Source organism: Nerophis ophidion, linkage group LG27 (assembly GCF_033978795.1).
Source record: "Nerophis ophidion isolate RoL-2023_Sa linkage group LG27, RoL_Noph_v1.0, whole genome shotgun sequence".
Taxonomy (NCBI): Eukaryota; Metazoa; Chordata; class Actinopteri; order Syngnathiformes; family Syngnathidae; genus Nerophis; species Nerophis ophidion.
This window is the reverse complement of record NC_084637.1, coordinates 23,023,262-23,036,607: the sequence shown is the minus strand read 5'-3', so window position 1 is coordinate 23,036,607 and position 13,346 is coordinate 23,023,262. Positions and strand designations below refer to the sequence as shown.

The 13,346-nt window shown below is 37.9% G+C and overlaps 1 protein-coding gene across 2 annotated transcripts in view; it reads left to right on the top strand.

Moving 5' to 3' along the window:
* Nucleotides 1-12,616, top strand: part of LOC133544445 (metabotropic glutamate receptor 6-like) — a 37,677-nt gene extending 25,061 nt beyond the window's left edge. The window contains exons 10-16 of one of the 2 annotated variants that reach the window (XM_061889761.1): nucleotides 396-660; nucleotides 3,892-4,127; nucleotides 4,189-4,350; nucleotides 4,422-4,571; nucleotides 6,811-6,951; nucleotides 7,034-7,116; nucleotides 11,780-12,616. In XM_061889761.1, coding sequence (XP_061745745.1) covers nucleotides 396-660; nucleotides 3,892-4,127; nucleotides 4,189-4,350; nucleotides 4,422-4,571; nucleotides 6,811-6,951; nucleotides 7,034-7,102 — 1,023 coding nt within the window. In that variant the 3' untranslated portion in view covers nucleotides 7,103-7,116; nucleotides 11,780-12,616. Of the gene's footprint in view, nucleotides 1-395; nucleotides 661-3,891; nucleotides 4,128-4,188; nucleotides 4,351-4,421; nucleotides 4,572-6,810; nucleotides 6,952-7,021; nucleotides 7,117-11,779 lie in introns of both variants that reach the window. The other variant, XM_061889760.1, reaches the window with a different exon arrangement.
* Nucleotides 12,617-13,346: the final 730 nt, after the last annotated feature.

Genomic DNA, 13,346 nt, shown 5'->3' with positions numbered 1-13,346 from the left:
GTAGAAAAGCGCTATACAAGTACAACCCATTTATATACATATATATATACTTTCTGTGTGGAGTTTGCATGTTCTCCCGTGACTGTGTGGGTTCCCACCGGGTACTCTGGCTTCCTCCCACCTCCAAAGACATGCACCTGGGGATTGGTTGATTGGCAACACTAAATTGGCCCTAGTGTGTTAATGTTAGTGTGAATGTTGTCTATCTGTGTTGGCCCTGTGATAAGGTGGCGACTTGTCCAGGGTGTACCCCGCCTTCCGCCCAATTGTAGCTGAGATAGGCGCCAGCGCCACCCGCGACCCCAAAAGGGAATAAGCGGTAGAAAATGGATGGATGGATATATATATATGTGTGTGTATACAAGTTTCTATCTGGTCCTCCGACTGCTCTCCAGCTCTGCGATGGCTACCAGTACCAACTGGATGAGTTCACCTGCGAGACGTGTCCCTCAGACATGCGGCCGCTTCCCAACAGAACCGCCTGCCGTCCCACACCCATCATCAAACTGGAGTGGAACTCCCCCTGGGCCCTAGTGCCCGCTTCCCTTTCGATGCTTGGTATCCTAGCAACCAGCACGGTCGTCATCGCCTTCGTCCGCTTTAATGACACGCCTATCGTCCGAGCGGCGGGAAGAGAGCTCAGCTACGTGTTACTGACAGGTACGCAGTGGATGCAGGTAAACACACCAATAATGAACACCTGTGTGACGTTTACATCTATTAATATAACACCGCCATTCCATTGTGCTGCAAATCTTAACTATTATAGTTTTTAAGTTTAGGTTTATATATTTTTATGTTATGATTGTGTTATTACTCAAACAGCCCCAAACATAGTTAGACAAAACACACTAACTAATAGGGACATGTGGACATACTTTGGGATCTGGTTATGAATAATAAAATGTTAATTAGACATTAATAACATAAAAACTATAACATGTTAATAAAATAGAAAAACTATGACGGTCAGGCAAAAATATTTTGTAGCACAAACCAATCAATTTTGTAAGTTGGGATACCTCTGGACATTTTTTATAATGATCGTTTTCGACAGCGACCACCCCTATTCTTTCTCACGCAGTGGACTATTCCACGCTACTGCACATGTGCACACTTAATTCCGGAAGACCGACCAAAACAAACTCGTTGGCGCAGCTTTGAGAGCTTCTCATGAAAGTGTTACCCAAGTGCAGCGCAGAGGAGGAGAGAGTGACAAGAAAACAACTTCTTAAAAGTACGGCGGGACGATAAGCCTGAAAACAGTATCACGATATAAATATCAAAACCGATAATTATTGATAATTATTATAACTCACAGAAAATAAGGAGCAGGAGAAAAAATATTTTATTTGAAACATAACCTTCCTTTGATTATAAAATATAATATAATGTATATCAAGGCAGAAAGGAAAACAATCAATGTAAACAAAATATTAAAAACACAGTTCTTAAAATGAAGGCGCAAAAATAAGGAATATGTAAGAAATGCTTAATAAAGTGTAAGAAAACAGTGCAAAGTGTGAAAATGTAAACATACAAACAAACAAACCTGAGAAGAACTACTGTATTTTCTGTAGGTTTAGTTCCAGGAAGTTACAGTTGTGTTCTAAAGTGGTCTTTGGTCTGACTACCGTCCCTTTGAAATAAATCCCCAACAGTGCCATGCTGTCTTGGTGACTTTTTTCGCTTTTGTTCTACAATTTCTTCATTTTGACTTTCTCTTCTCACTCCATGCAAAGATTTAACCCCCGAGGCAACCAAAGTAATAGTTGATACTGTTACCTGATTGGCGAGTGCTTTTCTTGAAGCAATCAACCTCGCTTTGCAACTTCTGCTTTCTTCTGACGAAAAATAAAATAAAATTATCGGACATTTTATCAAGCACATTTTTTATTGATATCGAGTATGATATATCGTTTCATCGCCCAGTCCTACTTGAAAGTCAACAGTCTTGTGTCCTTCAAATACGGTCACAGTTAAAAGGGAACAGTACTTATTGTTCACAATCATAATGAAAGACAAGGAGACTAAAGGTTTTTTTTTCTTTTGTATTTTAACATATAAAAATCGTCTTGTTCTTGGCGTCTAACAATACAGCTAATGTTAGAAATCAATTATACCTCTAAATCACTTTAAATATACATTTAAAAAAAACTAATTTACGTTCTGTAACCTGTACAATAACCAAGCTGTAGTGATATTGTTATTTTAAGAGAGAACACTGAGGAACTCTTTTTCTAGAGTAGCAACACATCGGCATGCTCCAGTATTAGCTGTAAAAGCTAACTACGGAAAGAGATAAGCTAGCTTTTTACGTCAACACGAAACGCATTTGACTTTGTAACGCACAACACTGTGATAGGACACCAATCTGTACTGAGTAAACAACATGAACAATCATATTACAGTATATGTAAAGGATTATTTCATGTTGTCTTTGTACTCAACTAGGCAGACAGCATAGACGCATGACGTGTTGCATGTATCATCATTAATATAAAGTGCGACTTACTCGTTGGCTGGGGACATTTTTTCCGCTTTATGCGGGTAAGCACTCCATTTATGTCGAAATAGCCTTGCTTCAAGTTCCACATTTTGCAGGTTCGAGTCGCTTTCACCTCACTCTCTCAGCTTTAGTCTGCTCTAACTACTCACCCTTCCTTCTTCCTCACTTCTAGCAGCAATATTTCATCCTCCGTGTATTCAGTTTAAAAAAATATAATGTTGTGAATCCTCATTTTTCCGAAAATAGTCGTCTTTGTTGTCTGTTACCAAGTTTACCTTGATTAGAGAAACCACTCGTGTTTGTTTCCAGAAGTAGGAACACACATTTGTTGCCAGAAGTCAGAATTGCGTTTCTACGGAAACAAAAGTCAATGCGCCAAATAATTTATTTTAGTAATGATTAAAATGTCCAAAATACGGTAAATATTGTACGTATTACATATCATTATGAAGGTGGCTGTTACTACATTATTTATATACTTTCAGTGTGTATATTGTACATATTATATATTGTTATGAAGGTGTATGTTACTACACCATATATATACTTGCAGAGTGTATATTGTACGTATTAAATAATTTTATGAAGATGTCTGTTACTACATTATATATATACTTGCAGAGTGTATATTGTACATATTACATAATGTTATGAAGATTTCTGCTACTACATTATACATATACTGTATATATACTTGCAGTGTGTATATTGTACATAACTCAGGGTCCATGTGGTTAGAGTGTCCGCCCTGAGATTGGTAGGTCGTGAGTTCAAACCCTGGCCGAGTCATACCAAAGACTATAAAAATGGGACCCATTTCCTCCCTGCTTGACACTCAGCATCAAGGTTTGGAATTGGGGGTTGAATCACCAAAATTATTCCCGGGCGTGGCAATGGCTGCTGCTCACTGCTCCCCTCCCAGGTGGTGATCAAGGGTGATGGGTCAAATGCAGAGAATAATATCACCACACCTCGTGTGTGTGTGTGTGACAATCATTCGAAGGAAAGAAAGAAATAATATTATTTATTGTTTTGAAGGTGTCTGTTACTACATCATATATATATATATATATATATATATATATATATATATATATATATTTATATTTATATATGCAGTGTGTGTATATAAATCATTGAAGTTGTTTTAGAGACTTAGAAGGCGAAAACGGTGACTCCTATTAGCCGCATCTTTTTTTTCATCTTTAAAATCCCCAAAAAGGTTTGTTTTTGTCTCTCATTATGATTGTGAACGATAGGCAAAATTCCAAAAAGATCGCATTTCCCCTTTAAGAGCTCTCTTTTTCTCACCTGTCACACACTTTTGGGTCTTCACAATAATAGTGCTACGCGTCACATTTGTCCAACGTGCTCCCGACCAGGGATCTTTTTGATCTACTTGATCACTTTCCTGATGATCGCCGAGCCGGGCGTGGTGGTGTGCGCCCTGCGGCGCCTCCTGCTGGGCCTGGGCACGGCCATCACCTACTCGGCCATGCTGACCAAAACCAACCGCATCTACCGGATATTTGAGCAGGGCAAGAGGTCGGTCACGCCGCCCAAGTTCATCAGCCCCACCTCCCAGCTGCTCATCACCTTCGTCTTCGTCTCCGTCCAGGTAGGGACACGGGGGCCGCGCCACTTCTTGTTTGTGTGCTGACGCACCCCGTGTTTGCCAGGTGTTTGGCGTGTTTGTGTGGTTCGCCGTCGTCCCGCCTCACACCATCGTGGACTACGACGAGCTCCGCCCTCCCAACCCCGACCTGGCCCGAGGGATTCTCAAGTGCGACATGTCGGACCTGTCGCTCATCTGGTGCCTCAGCTACAGCATGGTCCTCATGGTAACGTGCGCCGTCCATCCATCCAAGCCCACGCCGCCACCGTGTCATTCGCTGCCCGTTTCTGTTGCTAGGTGACGTGCACCGTGTACGCCGTGAAAAGCCGCAAAGTCCCGGAGACGTTCAACGAGGCCAAGCCCATCGGCTTCACCATGTACACCACCTGTATCGTCTGGCTGGCCTTCCTGCCCATCTTCTTTGGTACGGCGCAGTCCACAGAAAAGGTGAGGAGAAACAAACTAGCACCATTAAAGATGCTAAAACCAACTCTGACATTGCCATAAGTGACATAAACCAAACCAGACATTTCATGTAGAAACCCCTTTTCCATATGAGTTGGGAAATTGTGTTAGATGTACAATACATATAAACGGAAAACAATGATTTGCAAATCATTTTCAACCCATATTCAGTTGAATATGCTACAAAGACAACATATTTGATTTTCAAACTGATAAACATTTTTTTATTGCAAATAATCATTAACTTTAGAATTTGATGCCAGCAACACGTGATAAAGAAGTTGGGAAAGGTGGCAATAAATACTGATAAAGTTGAGGAATGCTCATCAAACACTTATATGGAACATCCCACAGGTGTGCAGGCTAATTGGGAACAGTTGGGTGCCATGATTGGGTATAAAAGCAGCTTCCATGGAATGCTAAGTAATTCACAAACAAGGATGTGGTGAGGGTCACCACTTTGTAAGCAAATTGTCGGACAGTTTTAGAACAACATTTCTCAACGAGCTATTGCAAGGAATTTAGGGATTTTACCATCTACCGTTCGTAAAATCATCAAAAAGTTCAGAGAATCTGGAGAAATCACTGCACGTAAGCGATGATATTACGGACTTTTGATCGGCCAGGCGGTACTGCATCAAAAACTGACATCTGTGTGTAAAGGATATCACCACATGGGCTCAGGAACACTTCATAAAACCACTGTCAGTAACTACAGTTGGTCGCTACATCTGTAAGTGCAATTTGAAACTCTACTTTGCAAAGCCAAACCCATTTATCAACAATATCCTGAAACGCCGCCGGCTTGGCTGGGCCCAAGCTCACCTAAGATGGAGTGATGCAAAGTGGAAAGGTGTTCTGTGGTCTGATGAGTCCACATTTCAAATTATATCTGGAATCAGAGGAAATGGTGTCCTCCAGAACAAAAAGAAAAATAACCATTCGGATTGTTATAGGCGCAAAGTTGAAAAGCCAGCATCTGTGATGGTATGGGGGTGAATTAGTGGCCAAGGCATGGGTAACTTACACATCTGTGAAGGCACCATTAATGCTGAAAGGTCCATACAGGTTTTGGAGCAACATATGTTGTCATCCAAGCAATTTTATCATGGACGCCCCTGCTTATTTCAACAAGACAAGTGTTACAACAGCGTGGCTTCGTAAAAAAAGAGTGCGGGTACTTTCCTGGCCCGCCTGCAGTCCAGACCTGTCTCCCATAGAAAATGTGTGGCGCATCATGAAGCGTAAAATACGACAGTGGAGACCCCGGACTGTTGAACGAATGAAGTTCTACATAAAACAAGAATGGGAAAGAATTCCACTTTTAAAGCTTCAACAATTAGTTGAGTGCCAAGCAGGGTGTTGTCCTGGTCCACCGTGTTCTTCTTATTACGAATAAGAACTTAAGTTAAGTCAACATTGACCGATTTTGTCGATAAAACTTGAGACCTAAAGAGGTCTTATTTTTCATAAAGTCGCTCCGTTTATTTTGACAACCCGTCAATGTGTACCAACTCATCAGTTGCACTTTGTTCTCTTTATTTTCAATAATATGGAATAATAATAATAATAATATAACATTTTTCATTCAGAGTCGATTGTTGATTCCGAATGATTCTTTATTCAAAATTAATACTTTTTAATAACATTGGGTGCCAATTCTATGATTAACTACATTCTTCCATTAAATGAACAGCTCCGATCAATTTCTATTTTATCTATATCTGCTGTGTACAGCAGATATAGATCATCTACATCTGCATGATGATTTGTCTAAGTGGCTACACAGGACAGATTGGAAATAGAAATAAAAAAAATATAAAAATAAAAAGATTTAAAAAGCATTTTTGAAATTGCGATTAATCTGAAAATCTTTTTTTTTTTTGACACCCCTACTAAAAAGTGATCGCTTAAGTCGACGTGACCGCTTCTATTGACTTAAAACTTGAGGCCAAAATTGGACAAATGGTGTTGTCATCGTCATCGTTATGAACATCCAGCATTACTACGACAACACAGCATGACATGTTTCAATCAATCAATGTTTACTTATACAGCCCTAAATCACGAGTGTCTCAAAGGGCTGTACAAGCCACAAAATAATCCTCGGTTCAGATCCCATGTTTGTTCATGCTGTCAATTTGGGTTATGTGGGCAAGCGCTCATGTCAGCAGCGACTTGGTGAAACAAGACATGACACCCTTCTCCCCTCCCCCTCCAGATGTTCATCCAGACGGCCACCCTGACCGTGTCCATGACTCTCAGCGCCTCCGTCTCCCTGGGCATGCTCTACATCCCCAAAGTCTACGTCATCTTCTTCCACCCTGAGCAGAACATCCCCAAGAGGAAGAGAAGCTTCAAGGTGTGTGAGGCCCGCCACATCCTCATCTTCTCGTCTCCTCCGCTTGCCAAAGCTGACTCTTGTTTGGCAGGGTGTGGTCCAGGCTGCTCAGATGTCTCGCAAGTCCCAACAGAACGGAAAGAGCAACTTCGAGCCGGACAGGACGCAGTGACCCCAAGCATGAAGGTACTCTTGACTACTCTCCAGTTACATGGATTACTGAATGCTGCTGCCCGAGTACTGACTAGAACTAGGTACATGATCATGTACTTTATTGACCTACTAAGCACTAGTGTTGTCGCGATACCGATATTTTGGTACCGGTACTAAAATTACTTCGATACTATTCGGTGCTTTTTGATACTTTTTAAAATTAATGGCACCACAAAAAAATTGCATTATTGGCTTTAATTAACAAAAAATCTTAGGGTACATTAAACATATGTTTATTATTGTAAGTTTGTCCTTAAATAAAATAGTGAACATACAGGACAACTTGTCTTTTGGTAGTAAGTAAACAAACAAAGTCTCCTAATTAGTCTGCTGACATATGCAGTAAAATATTGTCATTTATCTACCTATTATTTTGTCAACATTATTAAGGATTATTAAATGGTAGAAAATGGATTATTAATCGACTTGTTCATTTAATGTTAATATCTGCTTATTTTCTGTTTTAACATGTTCTATCAACACTTCTGTTAAAATGTAATAATCACTTATTCTTCTGTTGTTTGATACTTGGGGGTGGGGGGTGGGGGGTGGATCGGTATTTTTCAGAGGCGGTATAGTACCGAATATGATTCATTAGTATCGCGGTGCTATACTAATACCGTTATACTGTACAACCCTACTAAATACTAAATTAAGGGTGTCCAATTCTTCCTAGAACAAGTAAAAAATGGAATCTGATTTGATAAAATCACTAAATGTAGCCAAGGGTGGCCAAAGGTCAGTGGGTAATGAATCACCTAGTGCCCTCTAGTGGAAGATCATGTCATTGTTCTGCCTATCACCATGCATCACTGGCATCGCATCACTAATTATCTTGACTAAATAACTGCCGCAGCACAGTGGTTGGGAATCACTGAAAAATTAAAGAATGTTGCGGCCATTTTGACATTTTCCATACAATGTTTATTGTAACTATTAGGGAGATCCTCGATTTTGGTGAACGTGAAAGATCCCACGGGCTTAGAATGGTGTCGGTCATTAAAGGGTTCAAAATAAGTCCTTTTTTTACTTTCAACACTTAAATAAATATCTGTAGATTACACGTGTCAAACTCGAAGCTCGGGGGCCATATCATTTTATTTGGCCCGCGAAATGGTAATATTATGCTTTAACAAAAAATATTTTTTTACTAAATGTGTTTGTTACTGCATGCTTATCTTTATACACGTATCTTTTAAAATGTTTAATATCTAAAAACCGAACGCCTCCCTAGGGAGGTGTTTAGGGCACGTCCAACCGGTAGGAGGCCACGGGGAAGACCCAGGACACGTTGGGAAGACTATGTCTCCCGGCTGGCCTGGGAACGCCTCGGGATCCCCCGGGAAGAGCTAGACGAAGTTGCTGGGGAAAGGGAAGTCTGGGCTTCCCTGCTTAGGCTGCTGCCCCCACGACCCGACCTCGGATAAGCGGAAGAAGATGGATGGATGGATGAATATCTAAAAATACAACAAAATATTATCATATTTTTAGAATAAAATTAAGTACTTGAATATCAGGTTAACTTATGATTTCAAAGCAAGTTATTGAATTGTGCAGTGTAAAAATGACAGACTTTATGGTCAAATTAATATTTTTTTTTACAAAAAAAACCAAGTTTGGTACTGTTTGTTTACAGCAATAAACTATAAAACCAACAACTCTAGATTTTACTGTAAAAGAGTGGTACTGTTTTTCCATTATTTACAGTAATATGCCGTAAAAAAAACACTGCAACTTTTACGATAAAATTCCGGCAACTGAGCAAGTTTTTTTTTAACAATAAAATCTTTTTTTTTTTTTAAGTGAACGTAAAACAAGCGAATAATCAAATGCTTAGGCAAAAATGCAATATCAAGAGCCGAATCCTTTTACTTAAAAAAAAAAAAATCATATATTTACAAGTGGCCCTTTGAGGGCAGACATAACTGCAATGTTTTTATGTGTTACTATGAATTTGCACTAAATTAGTTTTGCTTACAATTTCGTTGTACAAAGTACTATGACAAAAAAGATATGTTCTAATCCATTTTATTATATGAAAACATATAAACAAGTTTGACACCCCTGCTGTGGATCAACTTCACATCTATCCGTCGCCATACACTTTTTATGCCACTTTTTTTCCAAAGAAAACCCTCTTTTCATGGCAAACACACCAAATAGAAAATATTTTCCTCAGAAAATATTTCAAATGACAATGTTTGGTGTGAAGGAATTGGAGCCTTAAATATGTCAATAATTCATAACAACATTGATTTTTATTCATGATTATTTTTTGAACAATAACAGTTTTAAAAATATCAGACTAAAGGTTTTCGGGGTTTCAAAAAGCCCCCCACTCTTTAGGTGTTAAATTATATTGTATGTTAATATGTTTTTACTTATTTATCTACCCCTTGCAATGTAAAAAAATGTTCTATGCCCCTTTTTCCCAAAGAACCCCCAGTTTATTATAGTAAAAACACAAAATATGCAAAGATGTTCCCCAAAATGTTTTTCAAAAATGAAATATTTGAAGTAATTGGAGCCTCAAATATGTCAAATCAAAACGTTGATTTTGATTAATTCTTATTTTTGAATATACATACATATTTTTTTGTTTTAATTTTAACATATAAATATCTTCAGTTTTACCACTGACATAATTTTTTTAATTTTGTATGTTTTATGCCTTTTTTAAGGCCCAAACTGTTTGTTTACGTGCTTTTTTCTCTCTCTCTTTGCTGTTGGGCTTATTGGACCCTAATTAGAATAACAACTAAAAATCATCTTTTAATATGATGTACTTAGTCCATAAGTACACAAATGTGTACATGCAACATTTTATTTTAACCCTTTTTTTCCCCAAATTCCATTGTATGTTATACTCTTCTAACACCGCCAGATAACTGTCCATATGTCGGCATAAGACCCCAATTCAGTAGTGTGGACAATTTTGGAAATAAAAGCTTAAAGGTGCTGTCCGCGCATGTGGTCACTAAGCCTTTTAGAGATAACACAAAATACTCAACATTTTCCCCCAAACCTTTTTCAAAATGGAATATTAAATGCGAAGTCATTGGAGTTTTGAATGTCAATGATTCATTATTATTTTTGAAAAATGACAGTTTAAAAACAAATCTGACTAAAGATTTTGGAGATCCAAAGGGCCACCCATCCATAAAAGTGTTAAAAAATATATTATTTGTTTTACTTTCAACATTTAAATATTTATAGATACACTTCAGATCCATCCCATGCCATTCAGTTTTGTTTTTTTTAACTTTTTTTAATGGCAAAACCACAGAATATGTAACATTTTCCCCAAAACATATTTTCAAAGTGTAATATTTGATGTGAAGTAAGTGGATTATTAAATATCTCAATAATCCATAACAACATTGATTTGATTCATTATTATTTTGCAACAATGACCGTTCAAAAAACAATTTACACTAAATGTTTTCGGGTACCCACTCATAAAAGTGTTAAAATGTTATATTTATTTATTTTTTTAATTTCAACATTCAAATTCTATAAATCCACTTTAGATCCATCTGTTGCCATTAATTTTTTATTAATTTTATGTTGTAAGTTTTTTTTAATAATTTAAAAAAATTATGTTTTTTAATAGAAAACCACAAATATGCCAAATCTAACCCAAAGCATTTTTTAAATTAAATACTTGAAGTGAAGGAATTTGGAGCTTTAAACAGGTTGCTAATTCATAACAGCATTGATTTTGATTAATGATTATTTTGGGGGGAAAAAATTCAACACAATTTTGGGGATCCAAAAGGCCCCAACTTATAAGTGTTTAAAAAAAGTAATGTTTTATTTTTCTTTCAGTGTTTAAAATGGATCAACTTCAGATTTACCCATCGCCATAACATTTTAATTTTTTTAAATGTTTTATTAATAAATATTTTTTTATGCCAAAATCACAAAATATGCAAAATTTTCCTCAAAACTTTTTTCAAAATGGAATATTTGATGTGAAATAATTGGATTATTAAATACGTCAGTAATTCATAACATAGATTTTGATTTGGTATTATTTTTTTGAACAATAACAGTTTTGAGTTTTAGTCAGAAAACCAGGAAAAAAAAACCCAAAACACATACATACGACATACAACTCGAGGGGGCGGGTAGGTGTGTGTCGCAAACGCGCTTACACAGCCAGTCAGTCCAACAAAAGTCAACAAATAACTGGTGTATGTCTACGAGAGACGGGGAGGGAGTTTGTTGCTGTATTCTAGGGAAATCTCTAAGTAACGACGTCGCCACATCGCCTGCAGCCCAGGAAAACAGTCCAGATTAGAATGTTTGTGTTTGAGCAAAAACAAATTCAAACTTTTCACCCTAAATGTGTATTTTGGATCTTTGAATGCATCATACTTCGCCATGCAGAGCAGACATCGTCTCCAAGATGTTGTCCAGTTTGTAATTTAGTCCAAAATCACAACAAGTCAGAGTGCCAAGAGCAGCTTTGTGTTATTAGTCAATATTGCAGCTTTTTCTTGTTACATTTCCCTTGTTTGCTCTTTTAATAGTATTTTTAAAATGTGCTGCGAGCTGTATTTGCACGTGGGACACCTCTGTACTGGCGACATAATATTTACATGCTACATTTCCTGTTCTATTTCCTTGGCAGAACACCGTGTAAGTCTGACCAATTCCTGCACACCTGATGGCGGAGTGGTGAAGATCACACGGTTCACCGCCTTCCTTCCTGTTCCTTCAGTCTTCTCCTGATCTCTTCTGGTGTTTTACCAAGCAGTGTTTCCACCAAGACACATACATCAGGCCAACAAACAAAAAAAGCAGACTCAAATCATTGCTGAAATAGTCACAGATTGCCTGTTTAGTTTCTACACTGGCAGTCGTCATCAAGGTGAAGCTGGAGCCTACCCCAGCTGTAGGCGGGGCCTACGTATGAACACAAAAACATTCCTACTCACATTCTCACCTACAGTCTGGACTCTTTCATTTGGAGTCTCCAATGAACACTGCTTTTAAAACCATCTCTTATTCTTGGACTTTTATTCACACCTGACTTCATTTCTGACTACAGATGTCCAATAATATCGGACTGACGATATTATCGGCCGATAAATGCTTTAAAATGTAATATCGGAAATTATCGGTATCTTTTTATTTTTTTTTTTAAGTCAAATTTATGACTTTTTAAAACGCCGCTGTGCACACGGGCGTAGGGAGAAGAACAGAGCGCCAATAAACCTTAAAGGCACTGCCTTTGCGGGCCGGCCCAATCACATATCTACAGCTTTTCACACAAACAAGTGAATGCAAGGCATACTTGGTCAACAGCCATACAGGTCACACTAACAGTGGCCGTATAAACAACTCTAACACTGTTATAAATATGCGCCACACTGTGAACCCACACCAAACAAGACTGACAAACATATTTCGGGAGAACATCCGCACCGTAACACAACATAAACACAACAGAACAAATACCCAGAAACCCTTGCAGCACTAACTCTTCTGAGACGCTACAATATACACCCCCTGCTACCCCTTACCCCCCCACCTCAACCCCCTCATGCTCTCTCAGGGAGAGCATGTCCCAAATTCCAAGCTGCTGTTTTGAAGCATGTTAAAAAAAATAATGCACTTTGTGACTTCAATAATAAATATGGCAGTGCCATGTTGGAATTTTTTTCCATAACTTGAGTTGATTTATTTTTGAAAACCTTGTTACAATGTTTAAAGCATCCAGCAGGGCATCACAACAAAATTAGGCATATTAATGTGTTAATTCCATGACTGTATATATCGGTATAGGTTGATATCGGTATTGGAAATTAAGAGTTGGACAATATCGGATATCGGCAAAAAAGCCATTATCGGACATCTCTATTTCTGACTCTTTTTCTTCTTATAAACTCTGATAACAGGAGGTGGAATCAATTAGCCAATCGTTTGATCCACGGGTGTCCAAACTTTTTCCACTGAAAAATCAAAACACACGGGGGCAATTTTGATATTTTTCCGTTTCAAAACCATGCAATATATAGATTTATTTTTAACCTTTGGGTCTCCTTTCAAGTTTGGTTCACGGGTCTGTCATAAAAAAAGTTTCAAATTAGGCATATATAAATATATATATATATACATATATATATATATATATATATATATATGGTGTTTATATACTTATATATACATGCATATGTATACACATAAATATGTGT